This window comes from Trachinotus anak, unplaced genomic scaffold (assembly GCF_046630095.1).
Source record: "Trachinotus anak isolate AG129_WGS33_773 ecotype Australia unplaced genomic scaffold, CSIRO_AGI_Tana_v1 ptg000011l, whole genome shotgun sequence".
Lineage (NCBI taxonomy): Eukaryota > Metazoa > Chordata > Actinopteri > Carangiformes > Carangidae > Trachinotus > Trachinotus anak.
This window is the reverse complement of record NW_027273862.1, coordinates 8657683-8670888: the sequence shown is the minus strand read 5'-3', so window position 1 is coordinate 8670888 and position 13206 is coordinate 8657683. Positions and strand designations below refer to the sequence as shown.

Sequence of the window (13206 nt, the reverse complement as noted above, 5' to 3'; positions counted from 1 at the left end):
GGTTGAGGCTTTAGTTTAGGGTTTAGTGTCTTGATGAAGACTACTTTGAATCAGTGTGCATGGTCATAATACAGATGTTATAGCAGCAGCCCTGCATCACTGCAGCACATGCTGTTATTAGTGTCAGGGATTAAAGCCATATTTTCTTTACGAGTCAGACTGTGTACCTCCAGACCCAGAGACCATTTACTAGGGCTTGCACTTAATGTAAGCGGTCCATACATCTCATGACACACTAATATGTTACTGGTCCCCACAGTATTGCATTTGCTGGTGTCTTAATTACCCAGAAATGATTTTTGTGTACATTTACTGTATTTTCCACACAGTCACAAAAATTACTTTTTCATTTTACACCATATACATACATCATTTTACAAATAAATCAGTATGATGCACTCTCACTATTATAGATTTTGATTAAATTATATATCATATAAATAATAATAATAATAATAACAATAATAATAATAACATATTAATGTCATCATATTTACATTTTGTAATTGGATCTCGGCTTTGGTAGTTGTTATTTATCTAAACAGTGGATTGTTTAGGGTCATGGTACATAGTAATTTTATTTTACGCGTTTTTCCCTAATTTCAGACTCATGAGAATAAATGCTAACAACACTGTATTGATATTCATTAATTAGCCTGTTTGCACAATGTTGTCAAAATGCAGCGCCGCTTTGTTAGTTGGTGGGTGCGGTCACCTGAGTGCATGACATTAGATGGGCAACTGAAAAGGTTGAATAGCAAGCTGATTGCCAATCAAACCACAGCAGCCCCAGACCTGCCCACGGGCATTCAGAAAAGTTCCTGGTTGTCAGATATTCAGCTGGCACTCAGGGTAGAACAGTGTATATAAGTGTGGTGACATTAATCATGCAGGGCCTCTGTGATGCCATTTCAAAGAGAGGAAAAGTTCAAATGAATCGCTGGGGGAGAATCTCTTTGCCACCCTGTGCTGCCATGCATGCCTGCTGCTGTACCTCTGAGCCCAAAATGCAGACAGGGATACATGTAGTTCAGGCCAACCTTCATTTGAATAGAGTAGACACACTGACAGTGAGCTGTCACATGTTGAGCCTGCAATAAGGCAACAAAGGAAGGAGAGGAGAGAGGAGGCAGTGGTGGAGGAGAAAAAAAAGAAAGAAAAAAGAAATAAATAAAGAAAAAGCAATAGTGCCTGCTGAACAAGCTTATAGCCATGGGCTGTTGTTTCATTGTAATTGACCACCAGCCCAGACTAGTACTAAAGCTTAGAAATAAAGGAAAACAGTAGGATGGGAGAAAAATTAAAAACCCTACAAATTCATGTTCATGTCTTAAAAAACTTGTAAGGACATTGCAGGACAGTGATGACTCCAGCATCTAAAAAAAAAAAAAAAAAGATGAAACAGTACGACAAAGAGAGGGGACATTACTCTCACTGAGCCAGCTGCCATTTGCGTGTTTTATGCCTGTGTGTGTGTATGTGTGTGTCTGTGTGTGTCTGTGTGTTTGTAAGGTTTTGCTGATGAATGCTAGTTAGGCAGTCAGAGTGAAAGGCCAGCTTTGCCTCAGCGCCAGAGTACTCCAGATGCAACCTCACAGAAATGTCATCTGTCACTGCAGAATAACTTGTCGCCCAGATCTCACCACCTGACTGACTTTTTGACTTTTACTATTGACAGCTACACTTCAGACAACGTGTGTGTATCTCATAGCCATTTGAATATTTTGGCAACACTTCACACTGACCATTCACCTGCGTACTGAACTTTAACCAACGAAGCTAATGAACTAGAAAGCATTTCTGTGGTCACAGTTTTGTACTTTATTGTACATCTATACTGTTCTGTTAATGTTTTACTATGTTCCTACTTTTCCATCAATGAATATGTATAAATACACTGAAAACAAAACTGCTTTTCTAGCTTTCACAGAATTGAGGCAGGATCCTTTGATTCATGACACTAAGCAGTTTTTAGCCCTTGTAACATCACTGAATGACATTCCTCTTTGCTTGCCGTTCTAAATATGGCGCCGCAATCAGATGCACTTCTCTGACATGGCGGAAGCTGCCGACCTGCAATGTCCTGATGTCCTCCAAAAAGGCAAAGCTGATTTATTTTACTCATATTTCACACATATCTGCAATCCATAAATAGCCCTGTATTCATTTGATTTGTTATTGTTTGAGTTTCATCTCCTTCTCAGTAAGAAGTCACACAAAGGACACTTCTTCTAGGAGATGTTGAATACAGCTGAGTGAACTGCGCGGCTTGGTGTAATGCCTCGTAGAGTGATACTTTTGGGAACAAATTTTAGAATAAGAGTCATTTCTCATGTACTCGGCTGCAGTGAGTAAAGCTTTTTAGGAATTCAGGACAAGACAAAGGAATAAAACAATATCAGACACACCTAAGAGATGGAGAAGCAATTCATAACAAAAGCAGAGACAAAACAGAGCTCAAATGTATTACAGGTGAAGTGCCTAAGGCAAATAGATTCATGAAATCATAGTGGCGTGCTTAATAGATTACTTCTGGAAAAATACTACATAGAAAGTTTTTTCAAAAGGTGACTAAGCCAATCTTTTGCTGTTTCACATCCTTACTCAAAAAGAATTGTACCAGTGTGACCTGCTCTTTTGCAGCAATAGGCCAGTCCAGCAAGTCATAAATCTGTTTCATTACAGACAGTTGGCTACCTCTCACACATAGTATTAGTATACACATAGTCTTCATGGCATCAGCATTTTGTATGAGAGTATGTATGCTTCTTCTGGCTTTGTTGACATGGACTGTAATAGCATATCCTTAGAAGAGCATACTGTGCTTGTAGCCTAAAGCTCAGACATGTTGGCACATAACCACAAATTGTTGAAGTGTCCTTGAGCAGGATTCTTGACCCCTAAACTGCTCCAATGGGGCTTCCCTGGAGACAACAGAGGAGTTTGTGGGTTAAAGCAGAGATGCAGTCTTCCTTGAAATACAGTATATACTGGATATTCTGGTAAAAAAAAATTAAGGGACCACTGGAAAATTATCAATTTCTCTGGTTCTACTGTTCATAGGTAATAGTGTTAAGTAAAATAAACATTTTTGTTTTATTCTATAAACTACTGATAACAATTCACCAGTCAAAGCAGGTCAAAATAACAAAAAGCATTTTCTGGCCTTGAATAATACAAAGAAATCAAGGTCATATTCATTTTTAAACAACACAATACTAATGTTTTAACTTATGAAGACTTCAGAAATCAATATTTAGTGTAATAACCTTTATTTTCAACTGCAGTTTTCATGCATCCTGGCATGGGCTCCACCAGTCTTTCACATTGCTGTTGGGTGACTTTAAGTCACTCCTGTCACAAAGATTCAAGCAACTCGACTTTGATAGATTTTGACAATCCATCTTCACATCCCAGAGGTTTTCACTGGGTTCAGGTGTGGAAATCTCATCATTACAGGGTCTCGCTATGGTTGTCCTCTATCCATACCTTGACTGACCTGGTTGTTTAGCATGCAGCATTATCCTCCTGTAATGCCCCCCCCTCCCGTCATAGAAGCTTGACCCGTCATAGAAGCTGACCTTACCACAATCCTCTGTGGTCCAAAGCTGAGCCTTCATCTTTGCCTCTCATTGAGGAAGGGCTTTTTTCAAGCTTTCAGTGACTTTAGCCCTGCCCCTAGGAGCTTGTTTCAAACCGTCCATACACTTCACCCCAGCTGCCGTTTGCGACTCTTTTTGTAGGTCACTTGATGTTATTCTACAGTTGTCGAGTGACATTGGAATGAGTTGGCAGTCAACCTGGTCAGTGGAGACTTGTTTTCACCCTTTGCCAGTCTGTAGCTTTGTTGTCCCCAATGTCTGCTGCTTGACCTTGTTCTTATGAACCACAGTCTTTGAAATTTTAAGGATGGAAGCAACCTGACACTCACTGAATCCCTCTGCCAGTAAAGCAAGGGAACCCTTCTTTTCCTCTGTTTTCTTTTCAATTGAGGTTGCATGGTCAGTAGTCATTTATTTCAGTTACTTTTGAGGCACTTCTGGCATTTTTTTGCCATCAAGCTGGTCCTATTGGAGGAGGAGTTGACCACAGCATTGATTTTTATCTCTTCCTCATTAAATAGATGATCACCCAATCAGTACCTCATTCAGTAAAATGAGATGTTTCTGTGTTGGAATTCAACAGACACTGGAACAGACTGGCTGCCATAAATGTATAGTGGTCTTGTTTATTTATTTATAATTTTTTGCTACTAACCCCTTTTGGAAACTATGTGAAATAATGTGAAATTTGTTATCAGTATGTCTAACTACTACTACCACCCTACCACTACTGCCACTACTAACACGCTCACAGTCTAAGGGGGAAAAAGACATATTAAAATGCAAAACACAAAATGATTTTCACAAGTAAAGTGACGTCTGTAGCTGCAATCATATCATCTTCACCTCCTCAAAGACTCTAATCCAAACACCACTAGCACCATCACTATCCTTTTGTATAACTAATGCAATGCCCTGATTCCCCACCAGCTCATGAAATCTCCTGCGTGTATGTCCTTTTTATCACAGCTGTCATAAATTAGCTCTGATTGCCTCCATTTCCTATCCAAACACTTCAAATTTAAGGGTGTTTTTACAACCGCCATGTTGACAAAATGTTGTTAACAAACAAGGAGGTTTTGGCAGTGGTAGCTATGTGCCAGTGATAGCACTGTCATGCATAATGATGTTCAGCATGGTGTTCATATCTCCATCACACACACACACACACACACACATATGTACAGCAGATTGCTGTTATGGTACCTCCCCTGTCTCCCTCTTGTCAGCTTCCTCTTGTCACTTTTCATTGGGATAAAAATAAGACTGTGACCGGATATTCTCCTCATTGGAGTTGTCTCCTGTTGACGAACCAGTGACTTGGATGAGATTAGTCATCCTGTTAAATCAGATTCAAGGCAGTGCACTAATGACTAAGCTCTGAGGGCTTCCTCTCATCGTGCCTGATGCCTACAACATAACTGTCTCGACTGGCCGAGCCAGTAAATGTTGGTTTGAGCGTGGATGGAGATGAGTTTATGAGACAAGAGCTGAGGCCTTTACTGAGGGGGGCAGGGAATTAAAAAAAACAAAAAAAAAAACAAAGATATTTTATAGTAAGGTGTGTAGTCAAATAACTTGCAACTACCTGTGTTTGTTTATTATAAGTGGAAGGACAACTCTCTCTGTATTGTTAAGATATATGCTCTCTGCACTGCAGTTAGGGAGAAACAAAATGATATGTCAGTTAAATGCTCAAGTTCTTTGATAATAGTCAGCCATGTGGCTGCCCTGTGGAGCCACATGAATGACTGAGATGCCTTTCATTTCCACCCAGTAAATCTATACAAAAATATTCAAATAAGTTAAATCAACTAATCAGCTCTCCACTCACTTACCCATTACCTTGGCCAAGGACTGGTCTTTCAGAGATAAGAAAAGCAGGAAGAATAGATTTAATGAGCCATTATTGAGTGCACAATGAGGCTTGCCAGCAACAGTGACAGGTCCTCAACACTGAATGAGCCTTGTGCGATATGAATACCCACAGTGGATTTGCTTAAGAAACTATTACACAAAAATGTATAATCCTGCGCAAACCCAATGGCGCATCTTGGTAGGGAGCAGAGCGAGAGTGGTTTTTGTGATCCGAGCCCTCCAGGCCTGTTTAGACGGATGATGGAAGGGTGTTCCCTGTGGTCCACTCCCAGGCCTATTTCTCATTCTCCACATGCGCTTCGTCCACCATGACAGCATGCATGAGCATGACATTTTGGTCGAGGCATTTATAGTGAGAAATCTAACCCCTGCCCAGTCTGCTGCTAGAATCTGCCGTCATGTTAGATGATTAAAAATAACACGCATGGAATGATTTAGTTGATGAACTTCATTACTTATCACAGGAAATCATGTCTCCCTCCAACACGGGAAGATGCAGCATGTGGCAATTAATATAGTAAATGTACTGAATGTATTACATACACTACGTGGTACTTATTACACTCAAAATTATCACAATTCTCTGAGAAAAAATAGATGACAGTGAAGTAACCACCTCATCTGTAACTCAATACACAAAGTTTGTGTGCATATATTTTTTTAAATGATTAGTTGACAATTACATTTTCAAAAATGTAGCAGCTATTAAATCTTAATCTTTTATGTTGCATTTTATCTGATCAGTAAGATTGATCTTGTGCTTTTATGTGTATATTTAAAACCACATCTTTGCAATACAAACAAATCATAATGAATCAACACACTGAGCTCCACTGTGCATGGGTGCAGACTCCCCAAAACCAGAAATCAGCCAAATTAAATGATATATTAGTGCATTAAATACAATAATAAATTATTCAATTGGATTTGCTGCAACCAAAACTGTGTGATAACATGAAATGTCCACCATGTTGAAAATTAAATAACTGCTGTAGAAGTGTAGTTTTTACAGTCAAACTTAATCATTACATGAATTATGCAGAACCAATTAAAGTAAATTACGCATCATTTTAAATAAAGCATATCACTTAGTAACATAGCAGTTAAACTCAAAAGTGACAGGGAGGGTTAGGGGTGAAGGTCTGTGTTGGACAGGACATGTGAATCAGAAAAAAAACATGTGAGTGAAGAATTTTGTTTTCTCTCGTGTTGCAACAGCATTGTGCGAAACATTCATCATCATTAGCAGTGCTAGCAGCAAACGCCAGATGCCTTGGTATAGTGCTACGTCGACTTTGTTTGGGCAACTACCATCAGCACCGTGCATCTATTCTCTCACCTGGATCATACGCGTCTCACACCATCTGTGTGAGATGACTCGGCAGCTGCCTGCCTCCACTCTCTGCCTGTCTGGGCCTGATCGATGCCTCACAAGGATACAGTTATTTTATGACTTACACACGTAAACCCTGTTTTTGACCCATGTTGTGCACATTGATCTTTATTTATTCATTTTATTTGCCTGCAAAATGTGAATAAATTTGGTCTATCTCCATTGGTAGTAGTCATATTGAAATAAGAACAGAATTAGTATAATACCATTCAATTTGTGTTTACATTTTCATGTACAACAGTGTATGCTTTGCTATATGTTAGGATACAAGGTTTACTGGTATCTAAGTAGCACCACCAGAAGCAGTAGTATAGTATAGTTTACAAGATTAGTATTCCTAGCAGCAGTTTAGTAATAGAAGTCGTTTAATGGTCAGTGTTTAATTTCCTTTTTTTTTTTTTTAATTTGGTTGCCTTTGATTGTGGTTAAAGTGGCTTTTCCCACACAATTACAGTTCTCATCTCAAAGTGCTCACAACCATGTAATTGCTGTTCCATTAGTTGCACTTGTGAAACCACTATACTGATGTTGACTCACCATAGGTGATGCGACCTGACCCAGGTTTTTGATTTTAAAAAAGCCAAGCAGGTATTGGCAGGGTCTCTCATATTGAGGCCTAATGCGGGTAATGAGAATAACAAGGAGACCCCTTAAGAAACTGTTGAGTTGTGTCTCTGTGCCCTCATCAATCATAGCTCTCTTGTTTATTCTGATGCTAATACTGCCAGCCTCACTCTGTGCCCCTATCAATTAAAAGAAAGTGGTCAGCAATCCATCATCCTCCATTTAACATGCCAGGTTGTGGAATGCCGTGTGTGCAAACAACGTGTGTATGCACAAGTGTGTCTGTGTTGAATACTGTATGTGTGCATTTTTACAGTGTGTGTGTTATATCCACAGAGCGTAAATGTCCTGCTGTCAGAGGCTATCTTCAAATATATGAGAATACAGAAATAAAAAGAGAGGGAGCACAGATACATGGACATCATTCCTTTGCCTCAGAATAATGATCCTTTAACAACCCTCTAACAGAACCAATCTTGGGAACAATTTTTGGTAAGTGCAAAGTCTGTTCATGCTTGGCATGGGTATAGTTGAATTGATTACAGCTGTGAAGGGAGATACGGGAATCACCTTCCTCCAGTGACAGTACAGTTTGGGTTACAAACTGGAGATTTGCATGGCATTATCCATTGCAGTTCTCATAGGCTTTATTCTCTTCACAGTGGTTAAGTGCCAGAGGTCTTTTGAGGGCACTTCCACAGTAGGAATGTAGCAGGAGTTATTGTTGAACTGTAATCAGTCATTCAGGCTGCTCTACAAGATACTGAAAAGAATTTATCCTGCTTCAGAAACTAAATATATTGACACAGTAGAAAGTTTTAGTTTTCAGTACATTGACATGTTGAAGGATGACCTGCACAATAAGACGAGACAGTGCAAGACACACTAAAGACAGTAAACCATTTCATTTTTTATATTAAATGTAATGACCAAAATAAGCCAATGCTATACACAGTTTTGGAAGATAAAGGTAACACATGTTTATGGCATCCAAGGGTATTAATGCTGCTTTTAAATATAGTTGTTAAAGGGGTACTACCTCCATAAGAGAGGAGATAGATGGAAAGAAAAAGGGTGCTCAAAGTAGATGCAGTACAGGCTGTGATAGCCAAATTTATAGTTTCTACCTACATACATACATACATTTCCTGATAATGTCTTTCATTAGACCCACCCTACTTGGTAAACACCTAGGTTTTTCAAACTCCATACGACCAGATTGTAACGCTCTCAAATGTCTCAAAGCACAAGGTGAAATGACTCTGATCACATCACTGTGGCGTCATAAGGGTTATTTTCCCAGATTATAGAAAGTTCAGTATACAGCCATTCTCACAGACTGAGTATTACTCTGATTTTTGATGTAATGATCCGATTCAGAATCGATTCTCAGTACAAAATCGATTCTTGATTAAATTAATAAAAAGTGCACCTTACTCCAGTGCTCTGCGCCAAACCATTTACTCATTTCCGTAGTTCACAGAAATGCAATATAACCAGCGATGCGATCGCACCAGTCACGACGCCCATCAACATGTTGACATTCCCACCCATGAGTTCTCAGTAGTTATTGCTACATAATTACATGAGTACTCAGCACTCATGGGTGTGACCACACACATAATGAAAGAAACTGTAAACCGAGTTACTTTCTTCACCCCGCCAGAGCTGGTTTGATGTTTTGATCGTCTGTCTCTGGGTGACAGGGTGCAAAGAATACAGAATACAAAATACTTCATCTTAATTTTGTTGTTAAATGTTAGATTAAAACAAGCTCAACTGCTTGCTTTTTTTGAAGATGAGCAAGGTTACTCTCGTGTAACTCTCACTGTACATCTTGAGTTCCACCTTTTAATTTCCATCAACATTATTAATGAATGTTACTAGAAAAATTGATTTTGGTATTTGAAAGTTGAATCTACAGAATTGTAAAACATGAGAATTCTTTTTACCCCTCTCCCACTTCCCATCAAAATTTAATGTCTGAAATTTTTTGATGTCTGAAATTAGTGGAATTCCCCTTAAATTTTTGTCCTTTATCAGAACAAGATGAAAATAAAAATTAACTTTGGAAAAAAATAATAATTCCTGTATTTATCATCTCATATCTCCCTTGCATTGACCCTGAATAACTGCTGCTACAGTGCAGCATTATGCAGACAGTGGAAACACAGCTTTATTCTTCCCCTTCGACAAAATGTGCAGCTTTCTTTTGCAGATAGTCTGAGGGTAAATGTAATATTGCAATGGCAATTAAGTCGGAATTTCACATAACTAATTTTAAAAATAACAAGTTAAAGTGTAAATAATATACTGCATGCTTGTATGCTGTATATCTTTCTCTGTCCCAGGAATTGTTTTATTTAAATTCATAAATTTCTTGGCAAGTTTTTAGTTTTAAAAGGAGCCTCGGCTTTAAAAAGCTTTCCTTTCCTGTCTAGAAATACAATTTCACAAATGAAAAATATATCAGGCTCAATGTAGGAGATGGAAAGGGATACCTCATGATTTATTCATTTGCCACAAAGTGAATTTAACACTTTAATGTTACGGAACGCCATTACGGCTCTAACAAGAAATTTGACTTCACAATACACTGCATATTAGATAACATAACTTATTTATCCCAGTGTTTAAAGGAAAGGCTGGCTCCTAAAAAACAAACAATACCTCACATTTGAAGTGCGGCTGTGAAGGGAGGTGCAGAAAACGACAGCATTCGGTAGGTTGAGCAAATAAAAAAAAAAATTAAAAAAAAGGTGCAGCTGGGCAAATGATTCAGCTTAGGTGATGTAAAAGTGCCCAAGGCTAAACATTTTGAACAAGAGCACAAAGAGAGAGGGAAAGGGACGGAGTAGGCGAGAGGCACCTTGAGGTTCCCTGTGTGTCTGTGTGTGGACAGACAGACAGAGAGTGCGTGAGCAGGGATGTCTCCATCCACTCTGAGACAGCCTGGCTCCACTCCTCGCCCGGGCACATTTTCCCGAGCATACCTCTGGCTTCTTGTCAGCCTGTTGACGGAGCTAAATTGATGTGATTTGATGGTGCCGCAGCACCCACACTGTCCCAGACAAACACGACACTGGTCCCTGCCAGCTTCTTTCTTAACACGCACGCAGACACACACTCACATTTATATGCATTCAGATGGGAACAGAAAAATAAACAACCCCAGTGCTTTAGGAACAAGGACTAAGATTTAACTTTGGGTGACAAATATGATGATGTCTTTATCTTCCTCCTCATCATCACCTACTACTGAACAACAAAGTGAAGCTGGAATGTGCCCTCTTAAAAGGCACTGAGTGGATTTTAATAAGGAGTGGAGCGATTAGCAGTGTACACTGTGGTCATCGTTGGGATTAAGAGGCTTTGAATGGTTGAGGCCATTAAAATCTACACCAGCCCAGAAGTCCTGGAGCGCCTTATGAGTATATTTATCATTAGGATTAACAAACCCAGCCTGTGAACACTCTCACCCCAGGAGCTCAGCCACCTCTACCCTTGTACCATTATTGTGTTTGGCTGAGTGGCTGATGATAAGAGCAATTCAGCAGCAGGGAAGGTAAAGCTCTGGTCCCAGTCTGCCGACCATCCCCAGTGGACCATTCTCAGAACAGCAACATCTGCATCCAGCAGCTCATCTATGTGCAATGTAATAAGCTGTGGTTTCCTCAGGCAGACAGTACATTGTCATCTAATTCCTAAACCACAAACCCTGCGCATGATGTGATCAAAGAATAGACCCAGAAGTCATTGAACTGCTTGTGGAGGAGGAGAAGTCTCCCTTGGGTGTGTGTGTGTGTGTGTGTGTGTGTGTGTGTGTGTTTACTTTTCAATCTAGAAAGATTGTACGGATTTCACTAGGGATTTCAGCCTGTTTAGTCATCCTCCCCTAACCCGTTTCCTGGTTCCTTTTCTCTCCCACCCCTCAGATCTTCCACATGACCTATGACCTGGCCAGCGCCATGGTGAGGATAGTCAACCTGATTGGCATGATGCTGCTGCTGTGTCACTGGGACGGGTGCCTGCAGTTCCTGGTGCCCATGCTGCAGGACTTCCCCGCCGACTGCTGGGTGTCCAAAAATAAGATGGTGGTAAGTGCTGTTCTTGCACAGAGTCCTCCAGCCTAACGGAATCAGATTATGGGCTGTCTTATCTCAACCGTCAGCTTCTGTAATTACTGTACCCTTTAGCATCCTGGGAAAGGATTGCCTTGCATATCGGTAATTTTAAACCACAAATCAAATATATTTATCTGCTACGTTTGCCCACTTTTATTCAATTTGCTGGTTGTGTTTATTTATTTGGAGCTCTTGACATCTGTCTCTGCTGTGAAAGGAGAGAGACAGTGAGGCTGTGCATGGAACATTGATTTCCTGAATAGGACAGACGGCCCTTATCCAATATTGGCTGTATATTGACAGTTTCCAGTGAGCACTCATGCTGTGCTTTAATTTCGCTGCATTGTTAACAGCTGCCGGAGTAGAGCCTCTGTTAAAGCCTGACTCTTAATAGAGTTCTGTTTTATTTGCTTATGGAAGCGGACTGTGTCACACCTGATGTGTGACTGTGAATCGCCCACAGCTGACGGCGTCATGTTAATTTAATGTGTGACAAGAGTATAGCTCCACAGGAATCTTAGTTATTGTCAGGTTTTGTTGTGGGGCCCTCAACATCTGATCTAACACCAGTGAATGCTCCTCTCCTCAGTATAACAGTAAATCAACATATATTAAACCCTTGAGGAATGGTTCCCTAACTGATGGCTTATCAATATTCATGTCAATGCATGTGTCAATAGGACAATCAGTGTTTGGACTTTTGTGGGGTTGGCAATGCATTTCAGTGAAAAATTGAAAGATGTCCACATGGTGGAATAAAAGCTTCCTTGAATGAATAGATTTATTGGTGCGTCCCTCTCCTCTCTCCCTGTTCTTTTCTCTTTCTTTTTCTTTTTCTACTCCTTTCTTTCACCTCTACTACACAGTGTTACTATATAAGACCAGTCTTATCACTATTGTTACTGTTATTACATAATATAATTTCCCCCTCTTCCTGTCTTTGACAAACTCACACTTACTTTACATTTTTATTGTTATTTTTATTACTTATATTTATTCATTATTTATTTTCATTTTTCGTATTTGTCATGATGTTGTTATTTCGATCTGTATTCATTAATTTTAGCCGTGTGTGTGTGTGTGTGTGTCTGTGTGTGTGTGTGTGTGTGTGTGTGTGTGTGTGTGTGTGTGAATATTTGCTCTGGAGCAGGACGGGGCAAGGAAGATGAGAGGAAAGAAAAAAAGTAATTGTAGTACCCACCCAGTAATTAGTAATTGCAATTGTTTATTTAGTTTCTTCTTCTTTGATTTCTGATAACTTGGCCAGGCTGGTGTGTGCCAACTGGGGATGACTGACAGACAATTCCCCAAAGGGGGCTGAGGGTCTTGGAGCAGTTTGGGTTAGGAGGCATGTCTCGTCACCTGGTGGTCAGCCTCCTCTCAAGAGTCTGGAGCATGACCACTATAGGGACAGCCCCGTAGAATGTATTTAGTTATTTAATCATTCATTTGCCTCTACAAATGTAGTCATTTTTTTTCTTCTTTAACTATAAAGATATGGAAAGGGTAATCTACAAATATGAAGTGAAAGAAAAAGCTGACAGTTTTTTAAAAATGTATTTATTCTTCATTATTCTTTTTTCTGTTAAGCACATTGAATAACCTTTTTGTATGATAATGTGCTATACAGATAAATTTGCCTTTC

General features: G+C 39.6%; 1 protein-coding gene across 3 annotated transcripts in view; it reads left to right on the top strand.

Moving 5' to 3' along the window:
• LOC139627493 (potassium/sodium hyperpolarization-activated cyclic nucleotide-gated channel 3-like) overlaps positions 1-13206 on the top strand; it is a 76252-nt gene that overhangs the window by 29797 nt on the left and 33249 nt on the right. For all 3 annotated transcript variants that reach the window (XM_071488278.1, XM_071488277.1, XM_071488276.1), the window contains exon 5: positions 11373-11534. In XM_071488278.1, the coding sequence (XP_071344379.1) occupies positions 11373-11534 (162 nt within the window). The remainder of the gene's footprint in view (positions 1-11372; positions 11535-13206) is intronic.